The following is a 22,977-nucleotide window of genomic DNA, read 5'->3' as shown; positions in this document are numbered from 1 at the left end:
AGCCATTGAGAGGAAAAGCTTTTAATTTGGCTCTGGTGTGGTAATTAGGTTTCAATTCGCTGCGCTCACTAAGAGGAATGGGGAGGGTAATGAAGTTAGTCATCTTACTGTGTGTGTTTAGAGAGAGGAAGAGGAGGGAGGGGGGTTAAGTATGCACAGTCTACATTTTTCAGTGGCTCTCTCTGCCTCTCATGCTCTAATTCATTGTGTAATGCTGTTTATTGTGGGTATCACAGTGCTTCTATGCATTAGTTAAGTGGCCCCGGCACATTACAGTAATGGAGAGAGAACATGAAAACACACTGAAACCCGATCTACCACCTCTCTCCCGCTCTCTCTCCTTTCTATCTTAATAATGTCTCTCTTTGCTCTGTCGAATATTTTTCTTCCGTCTCGCTCGTTCTCCATCATTTCCCCAGTGTCTCCTTCCCTTGATTTCCTTGTGCCCACGTCTGAACTCTGTTGATGTCACTAATGGCTTGGTGTAATGTGCAGAAAGGACAGAACATGGGTATCTCGGGTTACATGACCTGGGATAGAGAGGAGAGAAGGAAGACAACCCAATAACCAGAATAAATGTTGGCGAACTATGTTTCTGCAAAACCACAGATATGTTAAAACTGAACGATTTCTTTATGTTGCAACTTTGCGTTTAAGTTGAATTTTCTGATTCTCTCTTGCAACGCTGTGCTTATGCTCTGGTTAGGTTTACGCACTAAAAACACTTGGTTAGGGTTAGGAAAAAATCATGAGACGGTCCAACTTCCCCTCAAAAAACAGCTGGTTTTGTTGCCACATAGACCGCTGGAAATATCCCCAGGTCTCCTAAAAAAATATCCAGTGGTGTGACTCAAACTTTGTCAGCTTTGCAGCCTTGTTGGCTATAATAACGTCACCACAGCTCCCCTCCACCTCCTGATGTGAAAGGTGGCTCATGAGCATATCATGTGAAGGTGATATGCTACGTTTGGTACAAATGTCAACCTTGGACTGGTTGCAGATACTTTAACTGCTAACATTAGATCCTGGCGACTGGACTATAGTGTGAAGAAATTTTTTTCCTGGAAAACAGTAACAACAGTGATACATGTCATTATAATACAATGGTATGTCTCATATGAATGAAGTGCACACAGTCATGTGAAAATTAGCCTCGGGTTGTCTTGGTTTGTGTATTCATGTCGATATATGTAATGCACTGTATGTTCTTAAGTACTTTTGTGTCCCTGGGCACATTTATGCTTTCTCTCTGTGTGTGTGTGTGTGTGTGTGTGTGTGTGTGTGTGTGTGTGTGTGTGTGTGTGTGTGTGTGTGTGTGTGTGTGTGTGTGTGTGTTTGGCAGTGGGCACAGTAGCCACATGACGACCCCTGCGTGACCCCTGAGAAGCGTGTAGGCGCCGGGGTTCAGTCTGACTCTTGTCACATGATCCCCTGCTGCCCTCCCTCTCCATTCACAATGGAGTATTAATCTGAACACACACACACACACACACACACACACAAATAAACGCTTTCTTTGTCTCCAAGTGGAGCATTTTATGAACGCTGGTCAGCTGTAATAACATGGAGAATAATCAATATTTGACATGCATATTTCTAAAGCAGCCTGATCTGTAGGTGTCCTGATGTCCAAATGCTGCCAACCTTTCCTCTTTTCTTTTTTTTTTGTACCCGTGTTGTCTTCACTCCTTTCTCTTTCCGTCTGTCTGTTGACTCTCCCTCTCACTGGTTTGTCATTAAGGGATTAGCCGGGTGAGAGATGGGTGAGGTGGCCTGAGGTGGAGCTGTGTTAATAGAGGACGTGTGCCGTCTGTCAGTCATGTCTCTCCTTCTTCTCTCCTCCTCCGCATGGTATTTTTCAAATCATTATTCCCCCGACTGGCTGATATAAGTTAATATACTGTCAGCTGAGCGAGCCAAAGCTGACTTCCTCTTACCTCTCCTGTCTCTCCCACGGTTGGGGCCCAGGGCCTCCAGCCTCCCAGCATCCTTGGTGTGTGGGCTGACTCCAGGCCGGCTTCCTGTTATAGAAATTCACGGAACCACGTTCCCCACACACACAGACACACACAGACACACCCTCAGCAGCCCTGCAGCCATCTGTAGGTGAATGTGTGTCTGTGAATGTGATATACTGTATGTGTGCTGCTTGCTCACACAATAGAGTCCACACACGCAAGAAAGAACAAGACAAAATGGAGAATGAAAGGTGAACGGGTGGTGTAATTTCACAACACACACATGCATCAGGTTCTTCATGTTCAAGATATTTCTAAAACATGAAAGAAAAAGAAAAGAAAAAATGCGGCACGCCATACACTTTGAAAATGTAGTGTATGGACAATTTGTGTAATTCTTATAATTTAACTTAAAGATGCAGTAATCAATATTTTCATATGTGAAGTGATAAGTCATAATAACAGATAATCATTACTCAACTCTGCAAGTCCTCTTGGCTTCATGGAGAAGTTTTGTGTCTTTCAGCTCAGTTGGTAGAGCGAGCGTCCCACGTACAGAGGAACTTGTCGCTGCATGGGCCCAGGGTTAGAGTCCAACCTGTGGCCCTTTGCTGCATGTCAACCCCCCTCTCTCTCATCCCGTTTCCTGTCATCCCTCAATGCTGTCCTTTCAATAAAGCCATGAAAAGGCCAAAAATATACATTAAAAGAGAGAGAGAGAGTGCATATTTTGTATTTTTATCTGTCCAAGAGAACGACGCCATCCACGATCGATTAACTAAGTGACAATCAGCCCTTGCTCTCCCGTCTTCTGTCAATCACACATGCATTGCAGAGGGAGAGACGCTCTCTGTTACGACATCCCTCCTGTAAACGAGGCATTGTGATGCGACCTCTCGTAATTAATGTAAGCCTACTTATGCTGTTGTTTTGTAAAAACTTTTGTCGGTGTACCTGGTTGTTGCAGTGTAATTTGGTGCACGGTGGTTTTGATCTGCTCCATTATTAACAACAAGCTTCCTCCACATGTGGCTCACCTACTCTTATGAAGTGAAAAAATGTTAACACAAGGTGTGGTTTTTTTATAAAACTTACTGCTTATAAAGAAAGCAGATAACGTTGCTGGGAGGGAAACAGAAAGGCGAAGCAGGCCAGTGTGCATACATGGTAAGGCAATTAAAGCAACGCTGTGTAATGTAGGCAAACCCTTAAAGCGTCAAAGTCAAAGTTAAATTAATTATCCTCCTCGTTTTGCCTTTTAAAAAGTTTCGGATTGCAGTGCTTCAACAAAAATCTTCTTTAGTGAAAGATTAAATATTGATTTTTGAGTCTGAAGCACACAGAAGAGTTCAGGTTAATTTATTTTCACTTCTGATGAAAACACCAAAACACAAGTTCTGCATTTCATGTTTTGCAGCTCTTTTTTCAAACCTTTTCATTCAGTTTGAATGAAAAGCAGGGCATACAATGTACAGTGACTCTAGTTTACAGTGTATCTAAGGCACTCATGCAAATGTAACAGGAATACAGTGCAGCACAACGTGTAATTTATAGGCGGAGACGAGCAAAGAAGGTGAGCAGGGTGAGGTTTCAGAACATGGACTAATAACCTCACAGCGTCACTCAATCCACAGCGATTGTGCCGCAGCTCCTCGGCTGCGATGTCACAGCAATCTGAGTGGCATTGTCCTCGTATGTGTCCCGGGGCAGTGGTTCATAAGGAAGTATTTTCTTAAATGACAATAAAAAGCACAATGAGAGGGTGTAAGCGAGCAGTTTGATCATGTTTATTTCACAAAAGATCCAGTTTAGAGGAGAGAGGTGGATTTCCTTACACTCTGTACAGCAGGATGACTGTGTGAGAATCTCCCAATGAATATCTGTGTTCACATGATCGACGTGTGGCTGTAACTCACAGAGTGTCTCTGCATACAGTGGAGAGATTTCTTATTGGTATACTGTCCTATCAGTGTTTGACATTGGTTTTTGTGTGTGTGTGATTATCTGTAATTCTAAAGGTCAAAGTCTCCAGACTCAGTCTGATGTAACTGACTAAGCTTGGGCCCACATTGACTCCAGACCCTCACAATGGCTGAGGTCTGCCCGCTACACAGTAAAAACATTGTACTAAAACCAGTCTCCAAACCCCCACTCGACCCTTGTCGTGGTGTGGTGGCACAGTGTGGAGGGAGGCCACTCGGATGCTATCTAACTCGCTCATCAGCAGGACAGGAGAACAAACCCAAAGAAGGACTTGAATGTGAAAAGGCTTCAGATGCACTGAGAGCTCGATAGACTGAAGGAGAAAGAGTAAAAACTCCTGATATTTGTTTGTTTGTTAGCTGATGAACCCCAGATCTGGCTCTTTAACACCCCCCACCCCAAAAAAAACAACCTTTTCCTCGATATAACATTTATATTCCACCATTTTGAAACGGTAAATAGTGTGCATTTTGAGAAAAACACATTTTTTTATCAACATCACAAGAAAACATTCATTTATATATACAATGTTTTGGTAACTTTCACTTAAAATGTTCCTATAATATCTGCTCTTGCAATAACTGCTTGTTGCAATGTTAACATGATTAATAAAGGGGCATTATGTGAGATATGGCTGGATTATTGTGAAAACAAAAAATGAACTAACAATGTGATGAAACAACAGTGTTGACGTTACGTCAAAGACCTCTTTGTATTGTGTTGCAGATGTCTACTGAAAAATATTTTTAGAACTACTTTCCTTATCAAACAGAAAAATACAACTGTACAACTAAGACGAGCTTAAATGCGTCATTAACTTATCTAAGGACACACTTCATTCAAATGCAACATAAACAAAATAAAACAAAACAGTCTTGGTTTGTCTTTCCATGATCACCTCTGGTTTGGTTGAAATAAATCCTCAATTCACAGAAAATATTCTGACTGCTGCTTCATGCCTCTACCTTCTCCACCAAACTGGGATCTGTCGGTCTCAGAGGCTGTGCTCAGTCCCTGTCTGGTGTCCAGCTGTGTTCACTGGGAGGTGGCTGATACCGGTTGCCCTCTATGATTCCTCCTGTGATTGGTCATCGCAGTCCAGCCAAACTCCAGTCAACCTATAAGGCCACTAGCTCCACAGCTAGGTGAGCTAACTAGCTAACAGCAGCTAGCTACGGCCAAAGATAGCAAAGACTTTTGGCCATATCTAACCAATTACACCTTATAGGTCTTTCATGGTTATGTTGAGGCATTGATAGGACTTGGCTGAGGTTAAGGGAAAGATTAGAGATGTGTGTCTATTATGTCAAAGTCCTGCGCTTCGTATGCACACCATTCACTAAAAAAGTAGCACTTCTCCTCATGTGAAAAAACCTTTGAAGTGAACATAAATCGGGTAGTAATTAGATTAACTGCTGTCTTCAACCGTTACTGCAAGTGTGTTTATGTGAATTTATGGAGTACGATCGATATATACACACTCTAATTTGTTTACTCAAATTAATTTTTGTGTGAGAAACATTTTGCTCCTAAATGTACAGAACTCAAAATGTACCTACAAATATAATTCCACAGACTTTTTTTATATTTTATTTATTTGTCTTAAGAAAATAAGAGAGTGTGTGTGTGTGTGTGTGTGTGTGTGTGTGTGTGTGTGTGTGTATTCACAGGCCGGCATATGAGTGAGTGACTTTTTATTGGGGTTAAACTGTTTAGGAGACACACACATTGTCGACTGGCTCATTAAGCTGTTCAGTGCCTGCAGTGATTTCTGTCGGCACAAAATGGCTCTCCTGCAGGTGACAAAACAGCCTCATTATATCAGGGCTGTATAAAGGACAATGCAACAGGGTGTTGTGGCCACCGCAACAATAGCAGTGAAATCAAAGATGTGAAGAAGCTGCTGGAGGCCGTGTAGAAATGGTTACAGAGGGTTGTGGTGGGACAGTGCAGCGGGTGGGGGTGGGGGTGGGGGGTCTGCTGGGTTATAAATGGCGCTCAAACAGCAGCAGAAGCTACAGGTGAGGCGGATCCATGTCTGTCACTTTCTTTTCTTTTTTTTACTGCCTCTTTTTCTCTCAGTGCTCACCTCCATGTCTCCAGTTTCTCTTGGCCCGATTTCCATCCCTCGCCCCACCTAAGTGTGTGAAAGATGTGTCTCCTCGTCACAGAAAACCACGCTGTTCTTGTGAAGCAACGAGATCGCCTGCGTGGATCTGATGATAAAACATGAGAAAAATTAGGTTCATAATTTTTGTGTATGATAGTACAGAACAAGTCTATCCAAGTCAGACACAGCGGTGCTCAGCAGGGAGGTGGAAGGGTTAAAGAGGCAAAACCACACAAATTATAAAAAAAAAAAAGAGAGAAAGCAATAAAAAGGAGAGGAAATGAAAGGCAGCTTGATGGTGGAGGGTGATAGGATGTGCACTTGTCAAAAAGGCAATCAGCTCAAATTTAAAAAAAACAAGTGAAGAAGTGAGAAGAAAGTGAGTTGTGAGGAACAAGAAGGAGATAGCAGCACGCGTGTCACATTGGGATACGTTTGCGATCAAAGTCTTATGAGGAAGAATCAAAGCTTTATGGATTTGTGTGTGTAATCTTGTGAATGTGTGGGTGGGTGCGTGCATGTCCGGTTTTGCATATTTAGCTCATTATCAGTTTTGACTGCAGTCATTTCCAGTGCTCTGAGTGAGATATCAGAGCTGTGATCTGCCGGGGGGAGGTGAGTGCTGTAAGAAATCGCTGGGGTTGCAACATATGAGCTGTACGCTGCGGCTGAGTTCAATACTGAGACTCTAATGTTGCTCAGCTCTGCTCAAGACAACCTGATCACTTAAATCAACAAGTAAAAGCTCCAGACGCACTCGTCCTCCTTTTACAAACTCGTTGTTATTCCTCTCACAGTTTTCCTTGTTCGTCTTTCAGCGTGTCTTCCCTTCTCTGACTGTTTTATTGTTATTGTTCGCCGCAACAACTATCTCATTAGTAGCTACATGTTTCTCTTTTTCATCTTGTTCTCTCTTTCTGCGCTTCTGCGGCAGGTCACTGAAAGGTTAGCTGAGAGGCGACATTAACAGTAGAGACACTTGGCCTCCAGCACAAATCTCTAACAGTGATTATCTCTACTCTCTTAATCATCTCTCAAGTGAACACGACTAAACTGAAGTGAAAGTTGACAGCAAAGGAAGATGTTTCTGTTGGATGCTGCCAGCTGGAGATGTGTCTCGTGGCACTGGAGTGAAAGCGAAAGACAAAACAGTGAATAGTATTGAAAGGGTGTGGACAAGGGACGACGCTCCACTGATGTGATAAAACAGCAAAATAAAACAGTTAAATCCCTTGACGCCCGGGAGCGACGGCGTCCAGAGAAGCCTCAGGTGCCAGCGTAACATTGTTGTCCATGTCCTCTCTCCTCACACACACTCATGAAACACAATGAGGGAGATTAGCAAAGTCTTCGGTGAGTGTGTTGTTGGTGTGTGTGTCTACATGTGTGCAGTGACGCACAGATTCCTCTCTGCTGAAGTGTCAGTGAGCAAAAGACTGAATGACTTCCCCCGATAAATATCATGTATAATTCTGTCTCATTATTTGGATTCACTAACAATAAATGTATTGGCTGACAAATTAGTAAGTTACCCCCGAACCTGAAGGCATCAGTATCTTTTCATTCTTCGAAAAGTGTGTGAAATGCAACTAACAGATATTTTCCTTAACAAGTAATTTGCAGATGATTTTCTTGATTAATTGATTAATCGTTAGGTCTTTAAAACGGTTGAAAGATGCCCTTCACAATTTCCTACAGCCCGAAGTGACGTCCTCAAATTGTGATCCAAAGATAAACAGTTTAACATCCCACAAAGATGAGTAGAAAATCCTCATATTTGAGAAGATGCACATTGTCTGTCTATAGATTAATCGATCAATTTTAACCATGGGATAGATTTATGATCAAATAAAAAGCTGCAAAACGAATGACATTCCCATCATCCTCTGTTGTACTTTGTCTTTAGAGCTTAGCAGCAGATGTTAGCATGATGCTACCACCCTACACTACGATGGTAAACATGGTAAACATTATACATAAAACGTTAGTGCTATCATGGTGAGCATGTTAGCATGTTGATGTTAGTATTAAGTTTAAAAAGCATTGGACAGCCTCACAGAGCTGTACAGAGCAGAATGGCTGCCCAGTGGAATCAAAGTTCCTGTCAATTTTCAAAATAAAACACCCTGTGCAGACTTGGGATCATGCTAAGAACAGACAAAAAAACAAACAATTTAACTACGTAGCCTACTCATCCACGGTAGAAGCACAAAATCAAGGAAAAATTCTGAAATAAACACAATTCAAGTCAACAATATCAGACAGGCTTGACGCTCCATTTGTGAAACACTCCTGGTGAGATATTAAGCTGCATGGAGTGCCCAGTGGAAACAAGGGGTTAGTTTTGGTTAGCCACTTTTCTAGAAATTCGGTGGAAATCTGGATGGAGATTTGACTTGTGGCAGCAGGCTTTTAGCCCCGTATTCGAGTGTGGCCATTTGGGACAGGTACAAACAAGTTTTTCTACGTTGTCTTTGCACAAGTTATTCAAACTGCTTTATTTGAAGCAAGGCGTCCAGACAAATATGGGCCAGCGTAGATGCAACGTACCTGAGATGTTTTGTCCCTCCTTCCCTCTTTCCTGCCCTCCCGGCCTAGATACCCCGCCTCTCAGATTTCCTGAGGGCTGAGCCCTGGGCTTTTTGTCAACTGTGTTATAAGATAGTGGGGCCCAGACGCCCAGTCCCAGGGGCCCTAACACACAGGACGTTAGCGTAGTGCCTACAGTGTAGCTCTGTGGGGCAGATGTATTTCTCCTCTCCTGGACCCTCCCTCCTTCTTTCATTGGTGCAACCGGCAGAAGAAAAGAGGTGATTGTTTGGAGACAAGAGGGATGAATTTGTCTGCCTCAGACAGGAGAAGAAAAGCAGTTTGAAAGGGACTTGTCAGTGGTTGTGGATCGGGTGGTTGGAGGGTGTCCCACTTTCAGAGAGAATGCACTGTGTGTCAGCATGTTTTACCTTTTCTGTGGAGCCCGGCCTGCAGTCACCATGTGTGCCTGCCTGTACAGTGTGTCTCTGGTGTGCATCCCTGCTCCAGCATAGTCACATGAGGATTCATGTGCCCAGATTTTTCCTTTTTGTCATAATTTATCCTAATAATTGTTTGCTGTTAGTCTTTCTTTCCCATTTTGTTTTGTTCCTGGAAGTTTTATCTGACTTTATTCGGTTTATGTTAAGGTATCTCCTACTTTAAGGCATTTAATAGAAGTCTCTGTACTTTCTCTCTGTTTCCACACTCATGTTCAGACTCAGTGAGAGTATGTCAGTGTGTCTCTGGATATGAAGTTATGTAGTGAGGCGTCATTCACTTCTCCTCTGGGACACAGTAGATTATATCACTGATCACTGATCTCTCTTTATTCTGTGCTCTCAGTTTGTTTGTTGTGCATTTCACTCCTCTTGAGATCCCAGCAGAGACAACACCTTTGTGTGTCAAACCCTGATCTCACCAAAGCTCGTCCCAGATGAGTCTTGTTGATGCAGATTGAACACATCTCACATCCCCTGGTCCTCCACGGGTGCAGTGTCTCACCCCAACTTATAGGATCATCTTCACTACAACTGGGATCAGCCGGAGGATCCAGAATAGTACTAAATTATGATTTCTTAACTTGTGTTTAAAAACTACTTCCTGTCTTTCAGTTCAGTAGGAGCTCTTTCATGTATATATTCTTAACTTTGCCATCTGAGGATCCAGGCTGGATAAATCTCTGCTCCTAGCCTCTTTCATCTCCTTTATCACCATCTCCCTGCTAACTCACTCCCTCTGAAGTCACTCCTGGCCCTGTTTTTGATTCCATGAATTGAGTTTAGTAGAAAAACAAACGGTCTAAGGAGGTGGGATCTCACTGGTAAGCTGATTCAAGAAGCCCACCCAGTCCCCAAACTCCTCCTCTACAAACGTCCTCAGAAAGCTTCAACCTCGAAAAGACTTTCCTCTTAAAACCTGACTGCTTTTTATCTCCTCTTTATGGGAAAAGTCTCCTTCTTTTGCTCATATTTTCAGTGAGGGCGTGACATTTTAAAAGTGAATAAGTCCAAGCACAGCCTGGGAGGGCCAGGAAGAATGACAGAGTAAGTGCTTCCAGGGTGAGAGGTCAGGGAAGTCTTAAGAGGAGGCTTCATGCTGCACTTGGGTTGACCTTTAAAAGTGTGTGTCATCTCAAGGCTCACTGCTGCAGCCTTGGGCCACAAACAACCTTCTGAGGAGCTCAGATCTGCATCACGAGACCAGACTTTGAGGTTGTTTTTGTTTGTTTTTACCTCATTTAAACTCATCGACTGTCTGGTTTACATTACTGCTCATTAATTTCCAACTTCAAAAGATTACTATCCAGGGTTTCAGTGGTTTCCATGTTATCCTGGTTATAAGACCCTCATTCACAGGCTTTAAACCTGCTTGAGATGGACGATGTCTCACATTGAATGCACCTTATTGTGTAAGAGTGCCAAATATTGTCACGAGGTTATACAATTAAAAATGTGATTTAAAGATGGTTCCTTTGATCCTAAAGCAGACGTGATGTTCACTGTGATTAATTACCTGTGATGGAATGTAACTAAATACTTTCACTCAAGTACAATTTTGAAGTACTTGTGATTTACTTGAGTATTTGCATTTTCTACTCCACTCCACCTCATTTATTTATTAACTTTAGTTACAAGTTACTTTGAAGATTGCGTGCTGCATCAGAACCAGAGTATTGCATTTTTAAATTAATTTCTTTTATCTGCAATTGGATAAAGAACAACACTGATTCTGATAATCAAAAGAAATGTTGGATATCAGAGCCGATATGAAAATATATGAAAGATTCACTTTTACTTTGATACTTAAGTTCATTTATTGGCAGAAATGTACTTTTGATACTTCAGTACATTTAATATCAGATACTTTAAGACTTTTACTCAACTACTTTTCATATAGGTTACTTTCACTTTTACCAAAGTAATATTTTAAAACCAGGGTTGGGAGGCTTTACTTTAAACATGTTATCCAATACAGCTACTTATTACCTGCTCACAAAAATGTAGTCAGTAACATAATCCAAGTATCACAATTTTAAAGTAATGTAACTATATTTCTTTCCATTACTTTTGAATTACCCCAATGCCAAACTTGCAAATAAAGACTAGAGAAAATAAATATCAGTAAGATGACTTTCATTTCATTCACAACTCTAAAACATACTGTACGTAACATGGTAAGCAGTGACGTAATATTTATAGTAAAAGGGTCAGTGTGTAAAAGAGGATGTCTTATATCACTGTAATTATATAACATCATGTAACAGACTGATAATGAGAAGGCCAATTTCATAAGAGTATTATCCAATGAGCAGATGCAACAGGGATTGTGGTAACATATGGCCCACTAATCTCCACTGCTCTCTGAAGTAACCTGTTATTAGAGTGGCAGTTCATGCCAACCAGGGTTAGATGGGTAACTTGAACTCGATACTTTACTGTTTGAAATAACTGCAAAAATTATCTAGAAAAACAAGGAATAATTTATTTTCACTATAATTCCAACCATAAACAACACAGTAACAGAATTTAGGACTAGTTCGGGCGTGTTTCTCACACGCTTTCTGTGATAAAACATCTTCAAGCAAAATCCTTATCAGATGAAGGACCTTGGGACAAATTCTTGTCAAATGGGGTCCGTCGGTCTAATTTGTGTCAGTTTAAGAACCACTGGTTTAATAGATACTGTAACTATCATCACAGCTTGTTAAGATGTTAAAGTGTTTTTTCTTTGTCTTATCAAAGTTTAAGTTTGTAGAATCCAAAGGGAAATAAGTTTCTTCAGTCGTCACTGCCAGGTTTATATGGTGTCTTTATTATGAACAGTATGCAGTGGCCACCGGATTCTCAGCTATTTGTGTCAGGTGACAAATAGCAAGCATAAACTCTCTGACGCTGGCAGGATGTTAGACAGATCAAAAGTCATGATAGAGAGGCTGATGGAAAGTTGAACTGTACAGAGAATTTCCCCCTCGTTCAGCTGCAAAGATGTTCCTCACATGGTAAAGTGGCTTCCAGTATGGAGGATAATAGAACCACTAGCTGCATGGCTAACTGAGCTTACTAGCTAGCGGTTAGCAGCAACTAGCAGTTACTCTGCTGATATGTTGCCCCATATTTGTTTGGACTATGAATTCGACAGGTGGCCAATTCTTACGTATCTCACCTTTAATTCTTTCTGGCAGCGATTTAGATGAAAACATCAGTTTTGTTATAGAAGTATGGAGCTACAGCCAGGTGGCAGTTAGCTTAGCTTAGCATGATGACTGGAAACAACTAGCCGGGCTCCTTTCGAAGATAAAGTCCTTTTTTTTCAATCCATACATATAAAAAAAATTTAAATGACATGTTCTGGTTTTAGGGGGGTTCGTGGGTTTCTGGATTTTGTAACTTCTTGACAGAGCCAGGCTAGCTCTTTCACTGCTTCCAGTCTTTATGCTAAGCTAAGCTAACCAGCTGTTGCTTCATATTTACCAGACAGGCATGAGAGTGGTATCAATCTTCTCATCTCTGTTCCTTCAATCTGTCACTGCGGAGATAAGCATCAGAGCAGTTGATGCACAGATGGTAGACACAGGAGAGTTGTTATAATGGTACAAAGAAACAAATAGGTGTTGTAGCTTTTAATTATTAATTAAACGTCTAATAGTGCGTTAAGTAAGAGAGACATTTGTATATGTAAGACATACAATCTTGTGTTTCAGCGTGATACCTTGTCCCTGTGAGGCTCAGAGGACAGCACAATCAGCAGTATGAATTTCTGTATCTGTCCTTATTATGATGACTTAAACATTGAATATTGGATATTGAATAGAAGGAGCAGATGGAATAATGAACTTGATCTCTTTATTTCTTACGAGTATAAATGTTGACCAGCTCAGAGAAAGCGCTTCAGCTAAAAATATATTCATAACTGGGATAACAGTATCCATATTATGATTCAGGTGATATAGTAAAAGAGGACAAAGGCAGTGAAAATAAATTATCTGAATAACAATAATAATTATAATCACAATAATTACAATAAACAGTGTCAAATTAAAATTCATAAACCTTTTTTTGTTTGCTTGTTTTCTTTTTTTGAAAATTCCTTTAAAAGTGTCCATGAGAGAAAAAAAAAATCCAGCATATTTTTCATTTAATGTCGTGAAGGAGGTTTGCTCTGTCTGGGACGTCCCCTTCGCTCTCACACATTTACAATATTCACAGTTACTATAAACCTGTTCGGCACATACTGAACCACACCGCCTTCAGTCAGGCTGTCAGCGGGGAAATAACTATGAGGTGCAATGACGTTTACATGAGTGTGCCTGGTCGACAGGAAGCAGAATATCTTCCTCCATCAAAATAGGTACCTATAGATAAGGAGTAAAAAATGTCCTTTCCTCCCACGATACACCTGGTCGCCAACATACCATGGGCATAATCAATCAAGAGACAATCAAAGATGAAGACACCACAAACTGCGTGTCTGTAACATTGTACACAGTCTCCTCTAGTGAGACCCTCATCTCAGGTTCACAGCGTTCCTACATGTTACCCCCTCTCCTCGCCCCCTCAGCTCATGGCCGTCACCATGTTAGAGTGGTGGGGGTGCCCAAAGGAAGGGTGTATCGGGGTGGGTGTGGGGAGCATGTGTCCAGCGTGGCTGAAAGGTGGCAAGTGGCCCATGGACATGTGTCCGGCCAGAGAGGCGGCACTGAAGGGAGAGCTCTTGTCGTGCAGGCTCTTGGAGAACTCCTCGTAGCTATCGCTGCACCGCTTGCTCTTTTTGGATTTGTTGGACATCTTTCGGTTACGTGTCTGTATCCCCTCCTTTTTCATGGTGAGAGGTCTGTTCACCTGTGTAGAGAGGAAAAAGTGAGTAGGGGAAGTTCAAACTCAGAAACATGAATTTTATGAAAATGTTATCAAATACATTTTAAAACATGGAATGTATTGTATTATGTATTAAGTTTGGTAATTCCTTAATGGATAAGAAAAGCAATATTCTCTATTTTTGTTGGTATGAAAAGACCAACTAACTATGCATCGGTCCTTCCCTCAATACTTTCAGCCCATTCGCCTGGATAAAATGCTGGCAGTTATCATTCCTGCAAACCACTGATGCATTCACATTTGTACATGTCATAAGATACGTACCATTTTGACATTTTTACAAATGTCTCATATTACGTTCATATTACATGTTTTTGACCCAGCTTTCATGTCTGAAGGTTTCAACATTAGTACGTGTGAAACCACTGGATATTTCTGACTCGGGACCAGCGTTTCAACATTTATAAGCATGACAAAAAAACATAATTTTGACATGAGGCTGGGACATCTCCAGTCATTTAAGCCAAAACATGATCTTTTCCTAACCTTAACCAAGTGGTTTTTGTGCCGAAACCTACACAGAGCATAAGCACAAAATTGAAAAAAATGTAAAGTTGCTACATATCAGTGGTTTTGTAGAAACGTACATTGCCAACATTTATCCTGGCGACTGGGATGATACTTTCATACTTCCTCATCATGTCTGTGGCCTATTGGTTACTACTAAGGATGTAAATCGAACAATGTATTCCAAGTATATGTAAAAAAGGTTGAATAATTGTCTCTGACAGCTGGGCACTGTAGTTTTTAGCACACGTTACTCAAATAGGAGTAAAGAAAGCAAATTTCCGGGGACTATTTTCAGCTGCGGATTAATACACATTTAGCGCCCTTGTGAGTATTTCTTGTGTAACTGTGTAGCTAACTGATGTGTTTTTGGACAACAATGGCGCTCTATGACACAGAGGAATGAGGTGTAAAAGGCTTTGGCTACATAGACAACTTTATAAATTCATATTGGTTTTAAAAGATTTGTTGACAATAAGAAAAATACAGCATTTAATCTGATTCATCCTTTGAAAATATACATCCCCGTGTTGATGCCTCCAGTCTTAATGCTATTCATAAGGAGACTGGCCTTATGGCAGTCCCACTCAACAACAGTCCCACCATTGTGACTCTCGAGGGGATTACGCCTACCATGGAAACAATAAAGCACAAAGAAAGAAAACACCAACGAGTCCAACAGTGTCTGAGAGTAAAACAACCCTCACCCTCTCTCTCTCTCTCTCTCTCTCTCCCTCTCTCTTATCCCTCAACAATCAGTGTAACCTGCCTGCCTACTTCCCGTCTACTTGACCCTGCAGGCTTTGTGCGGGCCCAACGTGGCAATCAGCAGTCAAAGACTTACGTTGTGCAGTTTATAGTAGAGGCCGCAGGCATTGCACACTGGGTCCCCATTTGCATTGCGCCGCCAGAGTGTGGTGGTGGTCGTCTGACAGTTAGCACAACAGGTGCCTGCTCGTCTGGCAGCAGACTGAGGAGAAAAGGTGGATTAAGTTTTGATTAGAGGTCATACAAACAAGACAGCAGAGGTTAGTTTGAGGAAACATTCAAGAACATAAGTCAGTTGTAGTTAAAGTTTCTAATCTCTTGAATTGAACTGTTTCATGACATAAAGGCCACAACTGACAATAATTTCATTATCAATTAATCCACAGATAATTTTTTTCACTTAATGAATTAATGATTTGTTTTATAACACTTCAGAAATTGTTAAAAACACACATCACAATTTCCCAGAGACCATAGTGACACTTTTCAGATCACGAAACCCCAGAATATTCAGTTTACTATCAAAAAACAGAAAATAATCACATTTAAGAGGCTACAACCAGTAAATATTTTTCTATTGTTCCTTTAAGATTCATTTTCTGTCCAGTGACAAATTTTTGTGTGCTCACCTATGTGACATATTCAGTTTGTGGGAGTTACCACAATGTTTTGCCTGCAGATTTCAAGCAAAGATGTCTGTGTCACATGAGGAGAGTTAATCTGATACATTACATTTGTTATTACAAATGCTAAATTCAATGAACAAAGCTCTGTAGCTACTTAGTTGAAAATGACGACTAAGAAGCTCTGACAGTCAGAGTCTCAATCCCAGTTTTTCACACCTGACTATTTCATGCATTTAACTAATTCAACAATAAATTCATACATTAATCTGCACCCTCAAAATAACACATATAAAAAATATGTGTAGGCTATTATATAAAAACACAATTATTTTCCATGATTATTGCTTTTCTTTTTTTTCTTCTGTTAACAGGCCTACTTAACAGTTTCCATGGTTGCTGCCCTGTTTCATCAGCATCCATGACTTTCCAAAATGACCCTCTGTTTTTTTTAATGCTCCCTGTGCTGTACACTTTCTCTGTGGTGGCGAGCTTGACCGCTATGAAGTGAGCTCCGGGTCCTGTAGTCAGGAGGCCGCAGGAGGAAACAGGCGCTGGCCCCGCAGCTTTATCTGGACCGGTCAGATATCCGGATAGGAAACAACTGGAGGCTGCTGCTGCTGCAGCTGAGCGCAAGACGCTGTGGAGAGCTGCGAGCTCCGGCCGAGCCACACGGAAACCAGTCCTGACATACGGCTGAATGTGTGCTGCTGTAGCGAGACGACGCAGGAATAAATGCTCGTATATTCAGTGTGGGGCAGAGTTATACGTGCTCCTCGGGTCAGTGCGGGCACATTTAGACTTGTTTTGACGCAGCGATGCAGACTCAACATGCGCAAAAACAGAATCTGATCAGGTGAATAAAATATACTTTTATTACTCAAAGTAATCTACGGTGGACTCTAAATGATCACAAAACAATCTATTTTGAATTCTGGGTAACTTCTTACCGGGTAGACATTTCTCTACTGACCTGTCTGCCTTAATTGAGTGTGAAATTGCGCACTTTTGTCGTGCGTTTATATGTTAGGTTACGGTAAATAATGCGTCTTTGACCATACAAACGCTGCTTTCATAAAAATAAAAAAACACTTTTACTTTTGCTTTTAAGACCTGCTGTCTCTGTCCAAGGTCCCTTCAAAATAAAACAATTAAAGAAAAACATTTCTATGAGTCGGGTGTTATCCTGCTGATTTAATGAGCAGTGTGTGTTAACTGTCTTCATTTAGCTGCCTCACACAAACACACTGAGGCTCTAAATATACTGCTTTATTTTGAAATTATTATAAATATTATCATCTAGTAGGAATAATTATTATTATTTTAACAAAGTTAAAAAAAATAATCATGCAATGACAGAATTTTTAGCTTATTTGATGCCCGGCTTTCAAGTATTTAATTAAAATTATATTTCACCTTGTAAAATTATGAATCCTTTTAAAACTAAACTGACTTGTGTGTTTACACAGTTTAAAGGTTCTTTGTAGGATGAGCGTGACATGAAGTTGTACTCCTAAAACCACTGATGTTTGCAGCTGGTCATGATGGGAAATATCTGACTTTAACCAACTCCAAAGCCGCTTTGTCCCTCTAACCCTGAGACAGACTCTCACTGTCCTTTGAAAACCACGTTATCTCTGAAATGTCAGGGTTAAAAACAGCTTTGTGACGTAACATTTTCACATAATCCACTTACTCTCCTAATGGCTTATTATAGTCTGAGAAGAAGAACACTAAATCATTCAGTTTATTTGAAAAACTCAAAAATCACCAAATTTGAGATGCATGGTTTTGCCTGGATGATGATGCTCTGCTGCCAAAAACAAACCCACACATCTTACAAAACACAGCAGCATTATTAGCCACAAACTGTCAGTGAGGGACGAGGCTGTGGTCCTGCTATCAATGACAGTATCAGGAGTTGGAGTAATAATGATAACAGAAACAACACAGATGGTCCCAGTCTGCTAACAACCTGAGCTGAAGGAGCGAGAGGTGAGCGAGGAACACAATTCCTGGAAACTGATTGGGAAAATATAACTTTCCTGGAATTGTACCTCCTCCCCCTCCTCCTCAGCCTCCACCTTACACTCATGTTATTTACTGCCGCCTCCTCAACACAAACACACACGCACACACACACACACACACACACTCTTATATACACTCATGGGACTCACCAGTCTGCGTTTGGGTTTGATGAGCGGTCTGTTCTGGCCGTTCATCTTGTGGTACAGCCCGCAGGCGTTGCACAGGTAGTGTCCGGTGCTGTCACGTCTCCACAGAGGCGTGGAGGTGGCTCCGCAGTTTACACACTCGCGGCCCTCTGATGGAGAACACAGAGACATTTATGAAGCTTTACAGCTAGAATACAAACCCCCTGCACTTTTTGATCGTGTGTATTGTCTCCAAACTGCTAAATATTTACATAAAATGGTACTTTTCTGAGTTCATTTGATGCATACATGTGTGGACATGTGTTTTTCTCTTGAGCTTTAAGCGATGCACTTCTACAAACAATACCAACAATTGCAAATTAAAGTGCATATAGATAACATAACATATAGTATGCAAGAACTCTTTTACAGCTGCATCAGCAGAAGCACCAAAACAGCCAGAGCCATTGATTCAATAGCAATGCTTCAATGTCCTGTTAAACATACGGTATATTTCATTTTTTAAAAGCAGAGCCATTTAATCCCACTTAACAAAATTAATTTGTGGATTTGAGCTGCGCCAACAACCATTAAAGATCACAACTTTTATGTCAATGTTATATTAAAAAAACGTTGAATTAAATGTTACAATCAGTGTCATATAACTTGTGATTTTTAGTATAAAGTCATAAAAATACTCCTTTAAAAACATATTATTTCAGGCAAGTTTAGGTCAGCCTCCTCTTAATAAACTGGTTACACACACTCAGGGCTAAGATGGGAATCTCCTGCTCTGTAATCAAATAACAATCAGGACAATGTATTAATGTCTTATGTAACAGAGAAGCGACTCCTAGCCTAAATACTGAGGTTTTGGCTCTGTGCACCTGCGGATCTTCCTTTCACACCTCTGGGCTGGATCCAGATCACTGTGCTGCTGCTGCTGCTGCTGCAGCCAGATCAGACGTAATTACAGAGTCACGCTTAACAAAAGAGGATTATCAAAGTGGCTCTGTGTTGGAGGACTGTCAGTGCAGCTAGGCTCAGGCCTCCTAAAACAGTTATTGTTTTAAAAATTGTATTTTCATATTTTATAGATTATCACTCTGATACAATTTATTAAATTATAAAGAAGCATGATGCTCAAATCACAATCTGCACATTTTTACAGGCTGACTGCGTTTAGAAAGATGGTAATCTGATTACATTTGGGATATATTAAATTACTGTCACAGGCTTTTTAAATTCTAAAACAATAAATGTGCTCAAATAACAGGAGAATATTCTCAATGACAGGCTGCATGAGTCAAATAAAGTTTAATTGGTAGATGTTCCTGGAAAAATTAAATAAGTTATTTTCTTTGTGGCTCATTTACAGTTATGTGATAATAATCTTATAAATCAACGACCTCACTTTTAATAAATGTGTTGTGATAGTAAAATAATCCTCTTATGGGGATATTAACAAATGTATATGTGAATTATAAAGGTGACATTTAAAAACAAACAGTGTGAAACAATGCAAAGCTGCACTATAAGCTCACCTTTATACCCAAATAAACAAATATTACCTACAACACTGTGCCATAGGACATTTTAATATATATATTTAATTACTTTTAAAGAGCCTGACTGTAACTACCTTTAATTTTAGTTTAATTGCCACTGGACTCGTGAGATCAGACCTGTGATAAGACCGTTATAAACTCACATTTTAAAGTCAGATCACTGTGTGAATATGTTCTCATGTGTTTTATATTTAATCTGTGGCTGATCCGTGGTGTGTCTCCAGTGGACTCACCGGTGCAGGAGCGTGTCTTGCCTTTGTTCTTCTGGGTGAAGCTGTGTGAAGCTCCCAGCAGGCTGCCGGGGTGAAACAGACTGCTGCCGTACTCGTGCGCCGCCGGGAGGGAGTAGGTCGGATACGTCGGTATGGGGTGGTGGGTGGAGGGTGTCTGCGCGCTCATGGAGGCCAGGCTGCTCCTCAGCGGACTGGATCCCTCCATCTTCATCCCCTCCGCCAGCGATACTTGGTATTTGATAGATTCCTTCTCGTCCATTCTGGTGGCGGAGGGAGACGCGGCCCCCGGGTCCGGAGATACGTCCTTTGGAGGCGTGGGGGGGAAAGTGTACAGATGGGGGCTGGAGTGGGACGGCGGCGTTAACGAGGATGCGGAGACCGTGTTGGAGTTGCTGCCGCACGGGTAGACGGCGGAGAGGCCGCCGGGGGACGCGGAGCCGTGGTGGTGCAGGCTCGGCTTGCTGAAGGGGCTCACGGCCCAGGCGTTGTGGTGGTGAGCGGACAGGGCTGCTTTCCCTCCGTCCAGCCACGAAATCCCCGGGCTGTGGATGAGATGAGGCCGGCAGACCTGAGTCCCCGTCAGACGAGCTGGGAAATAAAGAAAAAGCAGATTATTTATATTATAAATGATGGCAGGCTGGTTCAGATGCTGGTGTGTGCTGTGGCACGCACGCTTGGATGCAAAATAAGCGAGACTTGTTGATTCACTGGACTCTGACCTGACTTAAACGTGTAAACAAAGCAGCCCAAATTCCCATAATTAAACCAGCATTTTCCTGAATTAAAACATGCATTTAGATCTGCCTTATATCTGTTTTTTAGTCCCAAACTATGTTGCGTTTTTTCACTTGCGTAAATGTGTCACTTTTAAATTTAAAATCAAAAACATCACAACATTAACAAACCACTTTATCAGACTCATGTGCCAGCTATGTATTTAAGGACAAAGCTAGAAAACAATTCACATTTTAATTCACGTTTCAAACTGTAGAAACTCTCACGATGTTTAACTCTGATTGCCTTAAAATAGAATAAATGACCTGAATGTTACCAAGAAGAAAAAACTAAATCACGTTTTCAGAGGAGATATAAACTATAAATCCAGCTGTGACTTTCTGTCTTGTATACATTTTATTCAACCTGCACCAGTGGCTCCATCTTACCGTGCGCTTGGCTGTAGGACACCCTGGCCCTGGCGGAGTTGTGGTAGTACGGGTTCCCCTGTGAGTCCAGGTGATTAAAGAAAACATCCACCTCATCTGGAGGCAGGAGCGGCGCCGTGGGCTCCATGTAGTTGTGGCCCAGGCCCGGGTGGTGGGAGTCCGGGTGTTGTCCGTTCAGCACGGCGTGGTGGTGCATCCAGCGGGGCTGATCAGCAGCCACATCCATCTCTGCGGCTCTGTGTAGCGCGCGTATACGGTCAATGAATTATCCAGGGATGATCTGAAATACTTGTCCCTTATGAGATCTTCACTGTGTCCATTTACAGTAGAGGGCTTTTAGTTTTTTTCTCCTCCTCTGACTTTAAACCTCTTCTCTTCTCCTGGAAGATCGAGTGTGACACTGGAAACCTGCAGCAAGCAAACATCACATGTTAATATTTTAAAGGCAGCAGCTCCTGCGGTGATGCACAAAAATGATTTAAGTAAATAAAATAAACACACATCTCCACCCACTTATATCTACTACCACATCACTCTCCCTGCGCCTTTTCTCTCCTAACTCTCATTCAGATCCTCACTCAGCATGACAGCAACATAAACACGTCCTACCTCTGCCAGTATTATTTCATCCGCAGCCTCCGATCAGTCGCGTCTCTGTGGAAAATGTCCCCGGTCTTGTCCTCTTTCAGCTGCTGCAGGTCCTCTCCAGTTCTCGGCTGGTGTTTGTCAGAGTAAACTGCGTCCACCGGGACTTAAAGCAACACGTCTAACTGTGGCTGACAGCGCGGGGCAGGCTTGTCAAGCTCTGAGGCGGAGTCTCCATTAAAGGTTGGACTCAGCCAATTGCACAACACCTCTAACAAAACCTCAGAGGCGGTTCCCCAGCGCAGAAAATCACTAAGATATTTATGCAATGTTCATTTGGAGAGGCGTAATCTGGCTGCTGTGTTGTGACTTTGTTGTACTTTATGGGATTTATTGTTTCATCACCATATTCCCAGAAAAATCATTATGAAGTTAGAATAAATAGGATGTAAACAAACATTCTTATAGCTTATTTATTTCTTTTCTTCTATCTTGTGATTATTGGTCTCACAGGAACAACATGCAGACACATTACTGATGATAATTAAATCACATAAACATTAGATTTTAAATGAGATCGTCACTAACACAACAGCAGAAGAAGTACAGCTGCGTCTTTAAGCCTTACTGCATCTTTTTATCTAGCCTGTATGGAGACATGAACAGCCTCTCTGCTGCACACAGGAAACTTTAATTAATGACATAAATAAGCAGCAATGCCCTCTAAATAAAACACTCAGATGTCTGAAGTACCACTGTGCTCAGGCAGCCTGAATCGACATCCGATGACGTGTGTGTTTGGGCTAAATTATCTACAAACTTAATTACATTAAAATCAAGAAACCAGATCTTTTCATGCTGCGTTATAGTTTTATTTAGTGAGTTACTGCTCTTTTTTTCTTCCTCTCCTCTGTTATTGGTCTTTTAATGGCTAAAAGTTTATTCTAGGCTGTATTTTAGTTTTCCTCTCTCTCTCTCTCTCTATCTCGCTCTTTCTCTCCTCGCGCATGATTGACAGACAATAATTGGAGAGGGAGCGCGTGCAGCCCCGGCCGGCCGACACTGCCGCCTGCTTGACGCCGTGTCCTGACGTCATTGCATCTTAGAGAAGAAGAAGAAGAAGAAGAAGAAGAAAAAAACACAGAATCAGGACGTGAACTTTTTTCTAACACACACACACACACACACACACATACATAGGGACGGGGGTTGCCCGGCCCGGAGAGTCTGCTACAGTCTCAGCGGATGAACTCGAGGAAGGACACTGCAACTGATATTTACACTGTGGCGACATTAATAATACATCAAGTACATCCTCCTGACCCCGCTGTGATTTCGAAGAATGGGCCAACAACGAGAGCCTGCGCGGCAAACTGTCACCAAGGTGGAATATACAGATCAGATTAGATTAGATTA

The 22,977-nt window shown here is 41.6% G+C and overlaps 1 protein-coding gene across 1 annotated transcript; it reads right to left on the bottom strand.

The window, feature by feature from the left end:
• Positions 1–12,797: 12,797 nt before the first annotated feature.
• On the bottom strand, positions 12,798–21,337 carry gata2b (GATA binding protein 2b). The gene is made up of 5 exons (XM_073468569.1): positions 20,977–21,337; positions 19,814–20,401; positions 18,037–18,182; positions 15,310–15,435; positions 12,798–13,922 (listed from the first exon to the last, which is right to left on the bottom strand). Exons 1-5 carry the CDS (start codon positions 21,200–21,202, stop codon positions 13,638–13,640), a joined length of 1,371 nt encoding a protein of 456 aa, XP_073324670.1. The 5' UTR covers positions 21,203–21,337; the 3' UTR covers positions 12,798–13,637.
• Between the last annotated feature and the right edge of the window lie 1,640 nt (positions 21,338–22,977).

Source organism: Pagrus major, chromosome 6, assembly GCF_040436345.1.
Source record: "Pagrus major chromosome 6, Pma_NU_1.0".
Classification (NCBI taxonomy): domain Eukaryota; kingdom Metazoa; phylum Chordata; class Actinopteri; order Spariformes; family Sparidae; genus Pagrus; species Pagrus major.
Note: the sequence above shows the minus strand (reverse complement) of the source record. Positions and strands in the feature narration are given on the sequence as shown.